Genomic DNA, 19,106 nt, shown 5'->3' on the forward strand with positions numbered 1-19,106 from the left:
TCTAGGGATCTTCCATCAACAACTGGCTCTCCAGAGGCCAAGAGTTGCAGACCCACGTTTAAGTAGGTCTGGCTACCTTGGGAAGTGAAAGTGTATGTCATGCCTCTCCAGTTCAGACAGGATCTGGCCTGAGGGTTTGTGAGTGAATCAATTAGTTCAGTCCTCACAGGTGTTCTAACTGTGGGTCTTGTGGTGGTTTGAAGGAAAATGGCCCCCCATAGGTCCACAGGGAGTGGCTCTCTTAGGGGGTGTGGAATGCGTCATTGGGGTTGGGCTTTGAAACTCAAGCCAGGCTCAGTGTCTCTCTTCCTGCTGATCCGGATCTACATCTACTCTTGGCTCCTTCTCCAGCATCATGTCTGCCTGTGTGCCATCATGCTTCCTACCTTGTCGATAACAGACTAAACTTCTGAACTGTAAGCCACACACAATTAAATGTTTTCCTTAGTAAAGTTTCCTGGGTCATGGTGTCTCTTCACAGCAATAAAAACCCTAAGACAGGTTTCCATACTATCTCCCTTCAGGGCCCACTGTCCCAATTTCCCTCCTCAAGAGGACACCAGTCATTTGAGATTAGAGCTGCCCTTCCTGACCTCTCTTTATTCAGGGTTCTCTACAGGAACAGAATGGATAGAATGCATTTATACTGTCAGAGGACTTTGTTGGAAGTAAATCTGGGCTGTTGGAGGTTGGGACTTGAAACTCTTTTTCAGGTGTGGGGCACAATTTAACTCAGAATGCAAGCTGGGGTACAGTAAGATCTGCAGAGACATGGTACTACAGGCAGCTGTGCTTAAATGAAGAGTAGAGGCCAGTCATACTGACACAGAGACATTTTCCTGGGTCTAGCTCCTTCTTTCTTCACAGACAACACCAGACCTGGGGATTCCTGATGTTCTTAACCGACAGCCAAGGACTGAGACTAGAAGCTAGCCTTTCGACTGCCACTATTTCTTACACCCCACGCTGAGCATTTGGACTCAGCCTCTCCCTCCCTCTTCTTTATTCTTTCTGCATTCATATCTTTCATTTGACTACCTGTGCTAGGGAGGGTCGGGGCCACCACAACACCATGATCATCTCTCCCATCTCCAGATGTTCATATGCGGTCTCCCTGGGCCTGATGGGCTTTTCCCAGCTCCTGTCCAGGAAGGAGCCAACTGTGTGGATGCTGTATTTCCAGGGCACAGCACATCTGGCACATGATGTCCATTAATATTTTCAACTATATTATTATTATTATTTCAAGATAATATTTCTCTGTGTACCCTTGGCTGTCCAGGAACTCACCCTGTAGACCAGGCTGGCCTCGAACTCAGAGATCCACCTGCCTCTGCCTCCCAAGTGCTGGGGTTAAAGGTGTGAATTAAAGGTGTGCCCAGCTCATTTTTCTAAGTATCTTAAGTGGATGAGCAAACAACAGCTCGTGTTTCTTAAGGTGTTTGAGGAGGGCAGACCCACCCTGAATGCGGGACACACCATTCTGTGGGGTGAGACCCCTGGACTGAAAAGGAGAAGGCTGGCTTCCCAGCAATTCCTGTTCTCTGCTTTTGGTTCTGCTGAGCTGAGGGCTTTCCCAGGCACTGAGCTTCCTAAGAGGTCTGGAGGTGCTTTCTAGTCGGGTGCGGCTGTGTGTGCCCTACAGAACCTGTGCTGCTCTTTCAGAGGACTCTGGCCTTTCTTCAGATGGTTCCCACTGGATGTTCCCACAGGCCGTGAATAGCGAGGTGTGAGGTAGCAGTCTCCTGTATTGATTCAGCACAGACTTGCACATCTCTCCTGCCTGGCACAGACCAGTAAGGGAGAGACTCATTAGGAGCAAGGCTGACTGAGAGCTCTGTATCCCTTGGAAGCAGGGACAAGGGGACACCCACTGTGCAGCAGGCCCCTGAGCATAGGGAAAATCAGAACAAGTTTGGAAATAGATAACACGATGAAAGGGAACAGGGCTTCTCTCAAAGATGAAATCCAAAGGCTAGACGCTCTTGCGAGAGGGTGACAGGCAAGTAGTTCTAGGGACAGCCACTGTGTCAGCCCCAAATGCTGACAATGCCCCTCCCCCGTCCCCAACACTCCACACGCAAACCAAGTCCCATAATTCCAGGGCTAAAAGCCTGTCAACCTCGAAACACTTGGCCATGGCAAAGGCAACCCCCCTTCTGGGTAAGATAGCTCTCATGCTATAGAAGGCCACTAGCATGGAAATTCTAGGACAACTCCCAGGGGCCAGAAAGCAAGCTCTGCCCCTGACACCTGTATGCACCTACCCTGGAGGACCCTCCACAGCCTCCTCAGCTCTCCAGCTCTGAGGCTGACTCAACAGCATACTTCATTTCATAAATCGATTGGGGACTGGCAGGCTGCTGGCAGTTAAGAGGACAGTGGGACACAGCATGCTGCTTTGCCTCAGATGTGCTGCAGGCTGACACAGAGAGCATGCATTCTTTTACTCAGCTCTCCCAACTAGCACAGGCCACAGCAAAGGATAAGCGTGTGACTCTCTTCACGTGGGGCTGCAGCCTGCTGGGGACATCAGTAGACTATTGCTGCTGCGTCACAGTGCTCTGAGTCCCGAGGAGGACATGATGTTATGAGTGGAGTAAGAAAATGACTCTCAGGTACGTTTCTCATTTGCTGCGATAGAATACCTGATGACAGCAACTTGGAGAAGGGCTTCCTCTGACTCAGCGTGGGGTACAAGCCCTCATGGTGGAAATGGCTGTTAGCTTACCTCCCCACAGAGGGCAAAGATGCTGGCACTCAGCTGGCTTCCTGTTTCCCTTTTTATTCAGTCTGAGTGTCAAGTCTATGGGATGGGGCCACCCTCATAAAAGATGGATCTTTCTCAGTTAAACCTCTCTGGAACTGGCAGTTCTACTCCCAGAACAGGGAAGCTGACCTCATCCCAGGCACTGCCAATTATTTCAATAAACGTTAAAACTCAGGTATGTCATAGAAGCATCTAAGGGAAAATTCAGAATATTTTCCCGTGTCAGGACTCAGATCTCTTTCTGAACCCTTTTCTCATCAGTATGAAACCAATGCTGTCCAATGCCTGTTTATTAGCTTCCTCCAACCCCAGGAGTAAGCAGGAAGGCAGGTCGGCTGGGAGCAGGCTAGCTTCCTACAGCAGCTGAGTGTGTTGTGATTGTAATGACCCTAAGGCTGTTATCTGACATGTGTTTTTGTTATCATAAAAAGAATCTGAGGCTCCGGAAAGAAAGTGGCCGAGGCTCTGTGAGGGTAGAAGAAAAGGCAGGTAGGAGATGTGGGCCACCCCGTTCACACTTTACCAACCTATGAGCCATAATAAAATGTCAGGCTCATCAACATGTAAGGGCACAGGGGATTTGAAGAATTTGTTAAAGAGGTCACTGGAGTTAATCCTGAGCCCCTATTGATTCAGCCTTCTCAAATGGGTTCAAAGTGGAGCAGGAATATTTTATGAATCTCAAACTTTGCCTTTCGTGTAAACGGTGGGGAAAGTTTCAGTCTGTAAAGCACAAGTCACTCTGCTGGAGCCACCGCACACGGGGGTTCCTTCCAACAAATGCTTGGTGTCCAGCGAGAGAATGTGCACACTACCATCCGGAACACTGTCCCTGCTTGTGTCAACCCTGGTTTGGACGCGGCGGGAACCTGTGTGAGTGGGCAATGCATTGTGCCCACTGCGGTAAAGTACCATGTATTAATGACATCCACTGATGAGGACGGGCCACCAGGGCTCCACGTACTAAGCTCAGGCGACCAGGCTGCGCTAAGATGGGGTGCTCTGGAGTTGGAGGGCACCTTTGTGTTAAGCCTGGTGGGACAATTCTGGGAGTGCATTCTTTGAGCACAGAAAGGACAAGAGGCTTTCCTGCACACAGTCACCAATCCCTCGGCCCTAACCCCTGCCAGCAGTGGCTTGCAAGAGCAGGCAAGCATCTTAGGACCTGCCAGTCTTTCTGCACACCAGCAGGGGTGGGGGCAGCAGCAGGTTCCGCTGGGTTCCTTTTAGCTCCTACCACATAGGAAACATCCTCAAAGGGCATTTCCCAAAGGTTGTGGCAAGACTCCATCACAATGAAAAACCCTTTTCTGCATAAATCCAACATCCTAGGCAAAGGCACCATTCTCTTCAGAAAGAAAAACTCAGAAATGCCAACAGCTGATTTTGAACCTTTAATAAAAGTAAAAAAAAAAAAAAAAAAAAAAAAAAGAATGCAAAAAGAACACGATGCTGCAAACTTAGCATGGGCGTGAACCTCACTGGGTGTTCAGATCAGGGACAGTGAGTGTGGTGGTACTAATTACCATTTTTACAAACGCAAATCACTTTGGTTCAATGTAACTGCTATAAAACTATTGGCAAAAACATCCTTCCGATTCACCTTTTTTTCCTCCTACATTATTTCTAACAGATTTATTTCCAGTTTAAGAGGAAAAGAAATACTCATTGTATTCGATCAAGTACATTGCCAAGATCACTTGCTTTTCTTCTAGTCACTTGTGGTTTTTGTAAGACAATGAAGTCTTAGCTAAAGAATGCCTTCAAAGGGCCAATCATTTGTTTTCATTTCCAGGAAATTTTAAGGATCGTCCCAAAGTCCAGAGCAACCCATTTTCTTTTAGCCAAAGTAGTTTTAGAAAACCAAGGTTTACTTCAACATTTTTCCTCAAAACAAAATAAGCAAAACCCCAATGAGGATCACCGCGTGAGCGAACCCAAGCCCAGGTGTCCAGAAAGCACAGGGCTTCCACTCGGCCTGAGGACCGACTACTGCTTCCAGTCAGTTCCACAGATTTTAAAACAAACCAAAAAACACTCACATTTTGGAATACAAAAAAGGGTAAATTTGTAAGTAAAAATTACTAAACTCACAAAACTGGAGTACATCAGAGGACTAGGGCCCCATGGAGGGTGTGACTAAGGGAGAGTCACAACTGACACCAGTATTGCTGAGCTCGCCTCCATGAAGCCCTGAAATGACCCGAGAACCCTTCTCTGGAACAGCTCACGCGGTAAAAAGAAAAAAAAAGAAAGAAAAAAAAGAAATAAATATTTAAGAGAATACAAGGCTCAGATTGGTTTTCATACACATTGCACTTGAAGTCGAAGACCCAATACTTGCAAGTTAGGTCCCACATGTTCTATGCCATCCAAAGCATACAGGACACCGCGTGCTTAACACGGTGATGTGCACACTTAACCTTTTACAAGCAATCACAGATTGCAAGCTCCATAGGGCTGTGGAAAAGTCCTCTCCACTCTGGAGTGACAAGAGACACAATTTCGGCTCATTATGACTGAAACAGCGTAGACAGCTCCTCGCTCTTAGATGGTCCAGCTCTTAGATAAAACTTCCTTTAAACTGAGGCGAGAAGTCCAGCATCACAGTGCAGAATCATGCATTTGCGCTGCCCCCAGCTTTCAGTAAGATTGTCTACCAACCTTCTGGCAGTGAAAGCAAAGCTCCACGCTGGTGAGACCCACAGGAGCGCATGCCTGAGCGGGACCTGGAGAAGTGGCTGCACTGGGAGCTACGGGGAGAGCGACCGTCTTCCAACTCCCTGTTCTCCTTACCCCCTTCACACAACCCTATATTTTAATTCTGAGTAAATAGTCTTACTACAGATAATTTATCTGTTAAGCACCGTCAACCTTTGGGCACTGACACAAAACTGCTAGTTGGTAATTCATTTTGATTCAAGGCTTTGAAATATGGCATTTTGCTTTGAATGATGAATGAAATCTAATACTCTGGAAACTGGGCCCCCTACCCCTTGCTCACATACAGCCTGGGATGGACTGTTCCAGGTGCAGACCGCGTGAGGGTGGGTGAGGTAAGACTTTTGGGTAAGCAGTCCTTGCCTCCATTTACTAGTCTAGACTAAGTGAACACTTCTTCAGGAGTCATTTATCGTCAGCCCAGGCTAAATGGAACTTTGAGGAAAAGATCGTCTTCATCACACCCAGGACCAGTGTCTCCGCATCCTGCTTCCGCTCTGAACCACATGCCGAAGCTCAGTCACTGTGAGGCTTTTCTGGAACACCCTGTGTGGAAAAGCAAGAAAACAATCAGTGCTCGAATGCTTTCATTGTTGGGGCCTATATGGTCGCTTGGGAAATGGCACCAGGCTCAGGAGGAGCTCCACCACCCCCTTTTAGGCTGCCAAAGAGGCAGGCCTAGCTCTTCACCTATGAGGTTACAAGCCATACCTCAAAAAAAAAAAAAAAGCCTGTTATGCACAAGTCATACAATGACCAATGTGTGACTAAGCTTCCAGCCACAGAAAACAGCACTTATCAAAGCAATGCCACCCACTCCAAGGTAGGACAGGTGCACCTGAGAGCTGACTCAGGGCAATAGGGCACTATTTTAAATAGGATTTACTTGTGGAAAAGATAGGTGGCTTCTGCTGGAGCTTTTGTCAGACCTGAGGCCCTCCAGCAGTTCAAGCCTGGGATCGCTGCCATTGCTAGGGCTGTAGGACTGATCTGCAGGATGGTGTCTTGTTGGGAGAGCTGACTGGACAAAGCAACAACAGCTGCCAGTGCAGGAGAGATAAACAGCTATTCATACATCCTTTGGGAGCCCATAGACCTGCTCTGTTCAGTTCTCCCACACTCAGTAGTCATACTTAGAGAATAACATTACGATCCTGGGAACCATGAGTTTCTGGACAGAAACGGGATCAGAGATAAGCCACCCAGGTGTGTGGCATGTCTTCCAGAAAACATGCTTCCCCAAAAGCTGACACAAGGAAGGCTTGAAGCAAACCTAAAGTAGTCTAGGTAATTTTTTTTCCTTCTTGTTTTGGAGTATAGTTCAGGTTGGCCTTGAACTCACAGAGATCTACATGTTTTTGCTTCCCAAATCTTGGGATTAAAGGCATGCACCACCACATCTGGCCCAGGTCAGACTCTTGACAAGTCACTTGGAAAGAAAAATCAAGCCACCAACTTATTCTATTTACTGATTCCACAAACAAAACAGAATTTTAGAATATACAATCTTCAGGAGACTAAAAATAGATCTGTACTAGTATAAGAGGGCAAAAGACCCAAGAAGCCATAAATGAGCTGAGACTCACTGGAACTTGGGCACCTGGCTGCCCTTTAGGGCTATACAGTGTGTCCTAAATGGCAAGACTGTACCAGAGAAACCCACTTATGTACACGTTTTTATGTGCATTTGCAAGATGAATGACAGGCACATGCTCTATGTTAAAGGGCCAGGTTGTATATTAATAAGTAGCATGGTTCAAATTGCACACACTTGAGTAAACATACAGTTCCATATTTAAAACACATTAATAATGGCTTCTACCTCACAGCTTGAGGGCTCCATTAGCAATCCTGATCATAGTAAGCACAAGGCCATGGACAACAGTCAATGACCTGCAGATGTGTCTCCAGTGACGCAAGTGTGTCAGCAAACAACAGGAGAGACAAACTGAATCCAACAGCAGGGTAGCAAGCTCTAGTTATCGTCCCTGTGATGTGATGTGACAAGAAGCTGACATACACTTGGCTGCTGTTTACAATCTAAAACCTTACTTTTTGGGGGAAAGGTTTTTAAATGCAAGCAGTAATAACTACAGCTTCTATAAATGGTGGCACTAATTTTCTCTAAATTAATGACAGGTTGATGACACATTTGCTGTATTTTCAGAAACCCAGAACTATAAGCAGAGTTCCTGGGCATGGGTAGCCCTGTTAGTAACCAGGGTTTCAAGTTCAAGAGAACTACAGGCAAGAACAAAGAGGGCTGACAAACAGCGGGAGGGCGGCAAGGGTTCTGAGAAAGACAGTCTTCAAAGCTTGCTTAGCTTGTTCCTCTCGGTCATCTCTAAGTGTACAGGCCACTGGCATGCTTCAAAGTGTCCCCTCCTCCCCAGGCACACTACCTTCCTAAAAGGACAGGTGAGCACTGGCCTCCACCTCTCTCCACAAAGGTTACAACTCCTCTCTGACCGAAACTAGTCAACCTGCTTGAGGTCAACTTAGTCCAAAGACTCAAGGAATTCACTGCCAGACTACGGACAACCCTCAGAACAAGAAGCACCAGGAGTCATTCCTTCCAGTGGTCAGCACTGGGTGCACTGCAAGGGGACTGGGTGTGGGAAAAAGAAGTGACGTTCTCACACGAAATGGATCTACTTTAATAATATTGGGGGGGGGTAGTTTTGTTTTAAGATACAGTCTCTGTATGTTACCCACATTAGTCTCAGCTCAAGACTCTCCTGCCTCAGCCTCCGGGGTGCTGGGATTACAGGTGTGTCCGACCATGCTTGCCTTCTGGCAAGGTTTTTAATACCGAGGAAAGTGGCCAAAGTCTCCATTAGGGACAAAAGTCAGTCTAACTCCTGACTGGCTGTGATCTGCAGACATTAGCAGGAGCAGACAAGAAAGACACTTCAAGTTGTATCCTTTAGAAATGACTTGTATTTTTGTGAGCTATCCAAGCGGCCTTCAAATTCAGCTTCTCATGAGTGGGTGTCACATGAGTGTTTAAAAATAGAATGAAATACTGAGATAAGCACTCAGCGAAAGCTCAGAGTTCCTCTCTGTGTACAATGGCCCTTTCTTTGTCACCTTTCTGTAAAGTTCACTTTACTTAAGCCCATGGGTCAAAGTCATCTTGAAATAACATGTCGCATTTGTTTATAAAATTAAAAGGTTCAAGTGGCAATTGCTACCTGCTGAAGAGACCTGCTACAGGACTGAACTCGGCTGCTTAGCTGCCTCAGAGCTTGGCAGCCCTGGATGCCAGGAGGTGGCACTGCTTTCTCTCCCAGGGAGAAGAGACATCGTACCCCAACAAGACAGTCCTTCATCCAGTGGTCAAGCCATGTTCCTGGGCTCTCTGGAAGACTCCTTCCCCAGGTGTGGCTTTTGGCAAGGGCAGTGCTTGCTGACCCAGGCTATTCCCTGGTTTGACCATACACAAGCACCACCACCCTGCCATCATCTGCACCCATTCATTTTGCTCACAGATACCAGGGAGCAGCTGACAATGTGGCTTCCAGCATGGCTGTGCTGGAACCCTGGCTGCTTTCTAGCACATACACGTGTTTACGGATCCCAAGATCTATAGGTCGTAATTTAGAGAAGTCTCATTTTCTATTTAACAGACTGTTCTCATCAACTGTTGCCAATGAATCTGAACGACATCAACACAAAATGTCAAGCTACAAACCTGAAGTGCCCAGAGGCACTGATTGCTGCACTTACCATAGCTAACTGTCGTCCTATGTTTCCCACTGTGACGCCTCCTGAGAAAAATATACACGGGAGCCAAGAACGAATATAGAGGAAATCTGGGGATGTGTACCTAGGAAACAAACAAACAAACAAACAAACAAACAAACAACCTTAGCTACCCAGGCAACTTGAGGTCCAGGATTCCCGTGATATGGGTGTAGAGGGCATTGTGAGCTACAGTTAACATCAAATGGCAGTGTCTGAAAGATGTGTTTTATGGCCATCAGACCTTCACCGAGTTATAGATGGTGAGTTTTTCGTTGTTTGTTTCTAAAACAGGACTTTCTTTGTGTAGGCCTGGCTGTCCTAGAACTCACATAGATCCTCCTGCCTCTGCCTCCCGAGTGCTGGGATTAAAGGCGTGTGCCACCACTGCCACTACCACCTAACTGGTTAGTGAGTTTTTAACATGCACCAAGAAAAAGCACAAGATTTTCATGTTATTTTGCATAAACAACACACAAAAATACCTCCACGTAACCGGAGTTTTTTTTATAAAACACTATAAAAGTAACAGTTTAAATATGCACTTACTGGTAGACACCATTATACACAAGAAACTGAGTGATCAGCGTAGCTAGGAAGGCGATGGTGATTCCAAGCCCAAGGCCGCTTCGGGAGCGATCAAACGTCCACCACAGGCCCAAAGAAAGGGCTGCTAAAGTCAAGGACAGCTGGACATTATTGGCAAAATCCAATTTCTAGTGATCCAAAAGTTAAGGAAAAGTTTCATGATATGCCATCATTAAAATAACTAAACCTCAGAATTACTCACAGGCCACATTATTACACAGTAACTTAGTGCTGGTAATGATGGCACATGAGCAAACCTGAGTGCCCAGGGAGAACCTCGTCCAGAGTGCTCTCTGGCTTCTGACCATAAACACCGAGTTTGCTTAGACAGTGTCTCCACTCCCCTCCCTTACTTCTCAGTGAGTGGAAACAAGTAGGTACCGCCCCCATGTTGTTGCTGTCACCCCAGGCAGCAGCTAAGTCAGTTAATTCAGTGCCTGTCAATCAGCACTCTCAGAGCTAGCTGGCAGAAAAGTGGGTGTACAACTTGACAATCTTTTACCCCAAGTTGCTGTAGAAAGTTAGTATTTGAAGGGTTTCCCATCACATTGACCATTTTCATAGAGAATGAACAAAAACATAGCATACTGCAAGAAGGGAGTATCAGTTATGATAAAGCCGGGGGGAGCTCCTGACTAGCCTTGGACTTCTGTGATAGAACAAGCGCAAGGCTCTCTACATCTCTATCACAGAACAACCATGTCAGTGGGGTAGAAGGCAAGAGGAAGGACAAATAGTCCACTGAGAGCCACAGTAACTGAGGGCCAGAGTAAACCTCTGCTTCTGGTGTTAGCCCAACTGTGCCCTATGATGAGTAAAAAAGGCCCTAAGACATGAACCCCAGAATTCCTGCTAAGTGAAAGCTGAGCCATACTCTAAGTTCAGGGATGAGGCGATGATCATCAACACTTGGTCATAGTAACATTATGCCCTGCCACAACCCAGATGATACTCTGAGCACAGACAGCAGCTGAGGATACGGCACTGGCGTGGTTGATGCCAACGAACACGGCAATACACCGCATGACACTGGCCCACTCTCTCTTGAACTTGTGCGGTTCTCCCAGGTGACTGTCAATACAGGGGTACAGCAAGCCGACAACAGCTATTTAAAGAAAAACAAAACAGGATTAGGATACACTGGCTAAAATTAGTCCTTGTGTGATCATTATTAATAGAATCAAAACACTAATTTTCCTAGGCAGTTTGTCACCTGTCACATAAAGTACTACTGTGCATATACCCTGAAAGAAAAGGCTGTGGCAGGCCACGCTAAACTTTTCTCTTGGCCCCAGTGAGGACAAGTCTCATACTGTGAGGAGGGCAAAGCCCTAAGAAAAGAGAACCCTGCTGTTAGTCCCAGGCTGCCCTTGGGTGGCTGTGTCTCTGTGTTTGTTTCCTCATGTGTGAAATGTGGCTTATGTAAGTAAACTGGAGGGCAGAGATGGAGGAGGTTCTGTGGTTCTCAAAGTTAGGGATTGTCACAGACACGGACTCCTAAACATTTAGACTGCAGCAAGCTAGGCATTCCAGAAAAGACCAAGAAAGTAAAAAACAGGAAGAAAGGGGCAGCCTACAGCACAAGTGGGAGAGGCCCCAGGGACACTGGGCACATGTGAGTTGCAGCTGAGTTCAAGACCTCAGAGCCACCACCTTGTCTGGTATGGACACAGGCATTCAGCCTCAGCAGCAGTGAGAGATGCAGGTTCAGATACCCATACGTTCAGCCAAGGAGAGAGACTTTTAGGTATTCCTGGGAGTCTTTATTACAAACAGTGTATTTCATGTTGAAGATAAGGTTTCAAGTTCAAAGAACCAAACCAGTATGTTCCATAAATATAAAAAAAAACAGAACTTCAAATCTACATCCTATTCCCCAAAGAACTACTAAGTGCCAGGGGTAATATGGTGGCAGATGATCTGCCTAACATGTACGAGGCCACTCCCAGTCCAAAACAACCAAGACTGTCCAACTAGTACAGCCATAAAGTGTTAAGCGTGTTTTGAGAACAAAGATGACAACTTTCTCCCAATGGCTACATAGACCTTCCTGGAAAAAGCACACAGCTGTGGTGAGGCTGAGCCCCACAATACTGCAGGTGAGCCTGAGAGCAGCCTCCGGAATCAACAGCAAGTACCCTGCACATTACATTTAATCCATGAGTCAGCTCCAGCACAGCACCCAAGCCCAGCGTATAAAGCATAGGCAGGCAGTCAATAAAAGCTGGCTTCAAAGCAGACAGCCACTTTTCCTGGTGTCCTGTGTGGCTACAAGCACAGGTGTGTCTCACCAAACTGAAGAAAAGATGCACCAAGCCCTTATACTGCCCACCTACACAGGCCAAAGACAAGGAGGGCTGAGGAAGCAGACACACCTGACAAACGTTTTTTGAATAAATGCTGTGCATTGAGGAGTATGAAAGAATCTGCTAGGTTGTAAAACCAGCAAAATGATCAAGGAAAGAAAAAAACAGAGGACTGTCGCATTCTCACAAGTTTCAGTGGGCCCTAGAGGCGACACCCATGGTGTGCCTAGGTCCAAAGGCTTCCCTTTTCGTCCTGTCCCAAGCCTACTGGGCCGCAGAGTTCCAGAAGGCTTGGCTGTCAGCCACAAAGCACTATCAGCAGAAGGAAGTACGGAGAAGTCAGTCCCCTGGCAACTGCCTCTCGAGCGCACGTGATGGTTTGTTTTCAGTTATCCTGCGGGGTAGCACGTTTGCTCAAGCAGCCAATGGCCGCGTGGTGCTGCCCTCACCAGTTCTCCAGGCAGCCAATCCTGGCTTCTGGCTCTGCGAGACAGCTGCGACTCCTCCACTTAAACTGCCAATTATCTCCTGACCTCATCTCCATCACTAGTCCCTCCAACTTCCGCCTGTCGCTCGCCAGGGTCTGGGGCTCCCTACCCTGTCGTGCTCCCTTTCTTATACCCAGGGAGACTTATCAGCTGACGTGTCCCTTCTTCCCCCACCCCCAACACACACACACTCCAAGAACAAGAAAGGGCACTCACCAGCTGCCGTGCCACAGCACGGGGGCACCCACCAGGCGGAGGAGAAGATGGTGGCGATCACCTCGTCGGGGAAGAGCGTGACATTCCGCTGGATCTGCAGCAGGTTAAGCACCAGGGCCAGGACCACGCCGAAAGAAAAGAGCACGAGACTCCGCTGCACCAGGTCGTGGTGCCAGCTGCCGGGCCGCGCGCTGCATCCCGCCGTTCCCGCTCGCTGGCCCCGGGGCACCGGCTCTGGGGTTCCGGGCCCCTGCGGACAGTGGGCTGCCGCAATCATTCCTCGCGGGATGCTGTACGGCCTCGCAGTGCCGGCTCTTGGGTAGCTCCAGACGTGGTCGTGCAGCCTGGGCATCGGCGGCCAGGCGCACCGTGGGAGGCGCACGCCACGACACCACGCTGTAGCGCGCCCGGACGGCCCAGGAGCGGCCGCGGCCCCGCGCGGGTTTCGCTTATAAGGCGGGCCGTCGCCGGCGCCACGTGGCCTGACCCAGCCTATCCACCGCCCGCGCGCCCCGCTGCGGGGCGTGTCTTCCAGGGGCCCCGCCCTGCCCGCGCGCCTGTCCGCTCGGGGTCTGGTGAGGCCGTGGGAGCCAATGGAAGAAGGGCGGCCCATATGACGTGCGCACACGCCACTGGGGGGGTGGGGTTGGTGCCCGGCACGCGCGCTTGGGGCGAGTGCGCGCTGCACGGGTAAGCATCCGGACGAGCCCCGGAGCTGGCGGCGCGCGGGTCGGAGAGTCAGGCGCTGCCCTGCCCTGCCCCGCCTCGCCCCGCTCTGCCCCGCCCTGCCCTGCGATAAGCAGCCTGACCTCGGTTTCTGAGATAATGCTGAGGCGCGCCGCTCCTCTCCTTCTCCAGGGTCCCGGAGCACACGCAGAGCGCAAACCCTCCCGAGTGCTCAAAAGACCTGGGGTCCCTATGGCCGAGCGCGGGTGTTAGGTGGCCTGCAGCTTCACAGCCCAGACCAGAGCGTCCCCTAGCCAAAATCCCACGGGCTAAAGCGTCAAGGTCGGGAGCTGGCCTGAAAAGGCACCCTGTGACCTTAGGTAAGGCGGGTGGCTCTGTGCCCAAAGTGTAAAACAAAGTCACCCTCCTAAGAAGGCTGCTTCTCAAAGTTCACCGTGACACAGCATGGGTGTGGGTGACCCGACTGCCCTCGTCATCTTTCCCTCACAACCTGTCCATTCCCCTCTACGCCGTGTTGGCGGTTCTATGCGTTGTTTAGAAGGGCGTGAAGCAGTTTTGACTTCAAAGGAATGATGCAGTTTGGGTCTTGGCCATTTTTCACACTCGGGCCCATGCAAGCATGTGAAGGTTTCGTGGTCACCCAAATACACACGGGAGAGGGGGACATCAGGACTGTATGCTGTGTTACAGCAACATGGGAGCCTCTCTAACGGCAAAAAGCAAGAGGGGCCACCCAATTCCAGCTGATAAGAAGTTAAAGGCAGCAAGTCTCCGCCGTGAATGTAGCAGGTGCTGCCTTTACTGCCATCATCGGGCGACAAGTCCTCTAGACAGATGTTGAGAAAGCCGCACCTGGGTAAATACACACAACTTTGCCCCTAAGGGACAGACACGTCACTCACAGGAAACTTGGCCCTAAGGAACAGACCTGCCAGTCACTTGGAGGAAGCTGGCATGATGGGACAGGCTGCGGCACCATGCATCTGTCTTCTGAGTCCTGGGATGTATTCCAGTCCCTTCTCCTCAAGTCATTTTACCGATTCCCTCATGGGTTCTTTCCGTTGTTGTAGTCCTTATGGGAAAGCCTGCAGCTTCTAATAATAACTCACGTATTTCTGCGTTGCTTGCTGCTGGTGTGGAAAGCAGGGAGTGATGTCTTCGGACAATTGCTGTGTTGGCAACTATTCACTTGGTTGCCTCTTCTGTTTGCCCAAGCCAGTACGAAAGCAGTCTAGCCTCTGTTGCTGCTTGGCCATCTGGTTTTCACTGGGGCAAAGAAAGCTGTTGTGGTACACAGACCAAAGTGGCCTGTGGACCGTGGAGGGATACCGGTGGTCTGGTTCCCGGGAGTCCCACAGGGCTGCTCTGGGTTGCATGGGCTCATGAGCAGTTTACCCTCACACTCAGTGAGTGAAGGTTGCACAGGGTGATGGTGGAGAAGAGTTTGAGCCGAGGCTCTTGGGGATGCAGCCTGCCTAACAAAAATGACATCTGAGCATTGCAGGGCTTGCCTATTTCTCCATGCACACTGGGAATGGAAGCTCAGGGTCCCTTCTCTGGCCCCGAGGATGGGTGGACTTACTAGGGAGATGCCTTTGAGGTGGAACTCCTGGGCGCCTCACTGTACCTCCCCATGTTAGTCATTACAGTTACGCTTATTGGGCTGCTTCCATCTACTGAGAACTTATCGAGCCAACACTGCTGTTTATATCCTTGACCTTCTTCCCAGGATAATATCAACAATCCGGCTTGTATTCTTAAGATGGACTAAGTAAGGAAATACATTGGTTACTTTAATGTAACCCTATCCCACTGTAGACAAAATAAAATCATATCTGAGGCTGAGGGAAGGACTCGGTCAATCAAGTGCTTGCTGTGCAAGAATGAGAATCAGAGTCTGATCCCTCAGAACCCAGACAAAGAGCCACGTGTGCAGGAGTATGGACATGTACTGCACTCCCAACATTAGAGAGGCAGAGGGGAGCTTGGTGGCTGGCAGTCTAGCCAGAAAGTGAACTCTGAGTTCAGGCAGACCCTTTTTTAATTAAAAAAATAAAAAGGTGGAGAGCAACTGAGGAAGACTTCTGCAGTCCACCTCTGGCCTCCACATACATGCACACAGACACACCTGGACACACACACATGTCTTCTTTCATCCCCCCCACCGAGCAAAAGCTGCTGTTAAGATTTCAGAGTATGTATTTCCAGATTTTTTTTTTTAACGCGGAAGTATATGTGGCTTTTTTCAATTTTTGTTTTTTAAAGATGTATTATTATTATTATTTGTGTGAATATATGTGTGTCCCACATACATGCAGGTGCTCATGGAGGCCAGAAGAGGGCATAGAATCCCCTGGGACTGGAATTGCAGATGGTTGTAAACCACCGTGTGGGTGCTGGGAAGCAAACCTGGGTCCCCTGGGAGAACAGCAAATGTTCCTAACCACTGAGACATCTCTCCAGCCCCTTTTTAAGTTTCCAAACATTTACTTATTTGTATATGTTGGGTGGAGGTCACAGAACAACTTGTGGTGTTGTGCCCAGATCTTAAGGTCCCCGAAACCCAGAAGGAGACAGATCACGTATGCAAGAGCAAAGAGCTTTATTCAGACTTAAGCTCGGTCTCTCCACCGTCACCAATGCAGTGGATCAGAGAGGAGAGCCCCCAAACAGCTGCACAGAGTTTTTATTGGGGTTTGAGGAAGGACCGGGGATTTCTGGTTTACCAGTTACACAACTGGGTGACCAAGGGCAAGCTTGTTACAGAGTGATTAGCTAACTAACATAGCATTGAGGGTGCTATCTGTAGACCTCAGCAATGTTAGGTCAGTGGGCTGCCCAGCACAGATGCCCCACCCATTCCATTCTTGTGGTTACCTCCAGGCTATTCCTTGGGCAGGGAATTTTATGGCTTTTTTATTCCTGGAATTGGTGAGCTATGACCTAGTACCTGGGACTGATGACTTTTTGGGGAGAGGGTCAGGCCTGGTCCTTTCAGTGGGAAGTGCTTCTCTCCTTCCATGTGGGTCCCAGGGACTGAACGCAGGCTTTTACCCACTGAGCCATCTTGCTAGCCCCTGTGCTGCTTTCTGGAGTCATACTTCACACGCAGTAGAACCTTTTAACAAGTGACCATGGAGTTCTTCGGAGCATGGCTTTGACGCCGTGGTTGAAACCTCATTTACATACTGTACAGCTCCCTCACTGGGTGGTTGTTCACACATTCAGAAGGTGCACAGCCTTCCCCAGGGTTACTGCTACCCCTTCACCTCCCCCAGCCTCAGGTCACCATGAAGCTGCTGGCTGCCTCTGGACTTCCTGTTCTGAGCATTCCCGTAAACAGAAAGAATCACTGCGTGGTCTTTGGTGGTTCTTCCAGCATACGATTTCCAAAGTTTATCCATGTAGCATAGCAATGCTTTGTTCCTTTCGATGGCTGACTAGTATTCCATTGTGTAGGTACGTTGCCTTGTGTCTGTCCTCTTGCTGGCTGATGAGCAGCTGAGTTGTGACTGATTTTTGATGATTATGAATAATACTGCAGTAGAGGTGTGTGCATAGCTCTGTGTGCAGTTCGGTCTCTCTTGGATGAAATGACAAGAGTGGCATTACAAGGTCTCACAGGAAACTCTGCTTCCCAAGACAGCCTCAGCATTCTGCGGTCCCATTGGTACAGTATGAGGGCTAGCCTGGGTGACGATTCCCCAAGAGGGACTGGACAGCTGTGAGGGAAGAGAGAGCAAGCTGTGGGCTTTGAGCTAGTCTCTGGTCACTAAGTCTACTGGGGTCAGACAAGGGACAAAGGGCAAGGCTTCCCTCAGAGGATTCAATGGGTTTTTTTGGGGGGGCAGGGAGAGGGCGCTCCTCAGTTGAGGGAGAGTGCTGTGTAGCTCTGCCCTCTAAATGGAAATTTCTGCTTTGTGTGTGTGTTGGGGGGCAGGGCTCATAGGAATTCGTGAGAACCTCCTTCCATATTATTTAAGCTCTAAGCAGTCACTGGGGAGAAGAGACAGAAATGCCTGCAAACGGTGCAGGGGCTCCAGAGATGCAGATTCTGTGAGTTCTCAACCACACTGGAGCAGGCCATAAAGAAAACATAACAAAAAACGTGTGTGTGTGTGTGTGTGTGTGTGTGTGTGTGTGTGTGTGCATGCACAGACTTGTGCACTCCACAGCATTTGTGTGGAAGTCATAGAACAACTTTTGGGCATGGGCTCTTTCTTTCTATAATGTGGATTCCAGGGACTGAACCGAAATTGTCAGTCTTGGTGGCACCCTTACTCACTGAGTCATTTCTCCAGCCTGTAGTGGGCCCTTTGTTGCTACCTTTGTCTCCCACATTCCTATAATTAACCCTAGTAGACTCACTGGTTCTCTAATCTACACTCGCTGGAATTCTTTTTTTTTTTTTTTTTTTTGGCTGTGGTCACTGCCTTACCTGGAATGAATGAACATTTATTTACATTTCTCCAGAAAAAGTCACAGCCCAGGGAGGAAGGGCTGATGGTGGCAGATGGCAGATTGGAAGATGGGAAGGTGGGGATGGGAAACTGGTCTCTTGGGGTTGAGGGCTTGGTGAGCCCTGTGACAGGGCGATGTCACTTGCAAGGTGTGGTGACTGTGTGTCACTCTCTAGGTCAGCAGACAGGCTCCTGGGGGTTTGGCTGGCAGAGGAAAAGCAGGACAGTGGGAACAGGGAGGCAGGTGGAGCCTGGTGATTGATGGGGATCATGTCCTGCCCCAAGCCCTGTGAGGTACATGGAGCACCACAGAGCAGTTAGTTAGGAAGAGGTCTCAGCCTTGGAGGAACCCATGTGGAATTAGATCCAGGCCCCAGACAAGCAGAAATTTTTGCCCACTTTCCTGATTTTACTTGCCTCTACTTTTGATTCTAGAACCAGGTACCACTTGATTCCATAGGCTAGAAGTGCTGGGTTAGCAACCCTGGGGCAGAGGAGGCTCTTTACAGACAAGCCAGGCTGAGGCTAGCAGAAGCAGAGACACAGGACTGGCTAACACCTCAGTGCTTCCTCCGGCAAGGATTAGCTGGCGTAAAGCTTAAGGCTGGGGACTTATGGGAGAGCCATTTTGGAGAACTTGGCTGTTGTCTCCTGATTTCTTAGAAGCCAGATAACAGCTTAGTTTCACTTTGGTGGCATGGTACTTTAGCATAGGGGCCCCAGGCTGTTTTGCTCTGCCCTCTGTTAGCTGGGCCTGGTGAGGCAGTCCATGGAAAACAGTGAAACTACCTGATGCCTCTGGTCCTTGGTGGTCAGCTGGCGAATAGCCCAGCCCAGGTGGGGGTGGGGTTGAGAATGAGTGCTTCAGGAGGAGGTGCTGCAGATACGGGCAAAGTCCAGAATAGCTCGATGACCAGGTGCTGGGCTGCTGGCCAGCACGTCACCCAAGAGGGCAAGGCCTAGATGACTAAGGCTTGTGAAGGGCTACGTGGCTGACAGCCACCCACAACAGGTTTGGGAAATGGAGATGGACAATGTGGCAGGGATGAAGATAGGGACTGTGGGTGGTAGGTAGGATGCTGGGCAGGAAGTGTCCTCTAAACCGTGTTTTCTGTGGACCCTCAGA

The 19,106-nt window shown here is 49.1% G+C and overlaps 1 protein-coding gene across 1 annotated transcript; it reads right to left on the minus strand.

Annotated features, from left to right (window-relative positions):
• Positions 1–4,151: 4,151 nt before the first annotated feature.
• On the minus strand, positions 4,152–13,277 carry Insig1 (insulin induced gene 1). The gene is made up of 5 exons (XM_021648533.2): positions 12,834–13,277; positions 10,804–10,928; positions 9,785–9,951; positions 9,221–9,320; positions 4,152–6,037 (listed from the first exon to the last, which is right to left on the minus strand). Exons 1-5 carry the CDS (start codon positions 13,183–13,185, stop codon positions 6,008–6,010), a joined length of 774 nt encoding a protein of 257 aa, XP_021504208.1. The 5' UTR covers positions 13,186–13,277; the 3' UTR covers positions 4,152–6,007.
• Positions 13,278–19,106: the final 5,829 nt, after the last annotated feature.

This window comes from Meriones unguiculatus, chromosome 21 (assembly GCF_030254825.1).
Source record: "Meriones unguiculatus strain TT.TT164.6M chromosome 21, Bangor_MerUng_6.1, whole genome shotgun sequence".
Classification (NCBI taxonomy): Eukaryota; Metazoa; Chordata; class Mammalia; order Rodentia; family Muridae; genus Meriones; species Meriones unguiculatus.

Coding starts and splice junctions, on each gene's coding strand:
- Insig1 (XM_021648533.2), bottom strand. CDS start 13,185: ATGCCCAGGCTGCACGACCACGTCTGGAGCTACCCAAGAGCCGGCACT. Junction 10,929..12,833: donor GTGCTGTGGCACGGCAGCTG/GTGAGTGCCCTT, acceptor TTCTTTAAATAG/CTGTTGTCGGCTTGCTGTAC. Junction 9,321..9,784: donor GTGTATAATGGTGTCTACCA/GTAAGTGCATAT, acceptor TTTGTTTCCTAG/GTACACATCCCCAGATTTCC.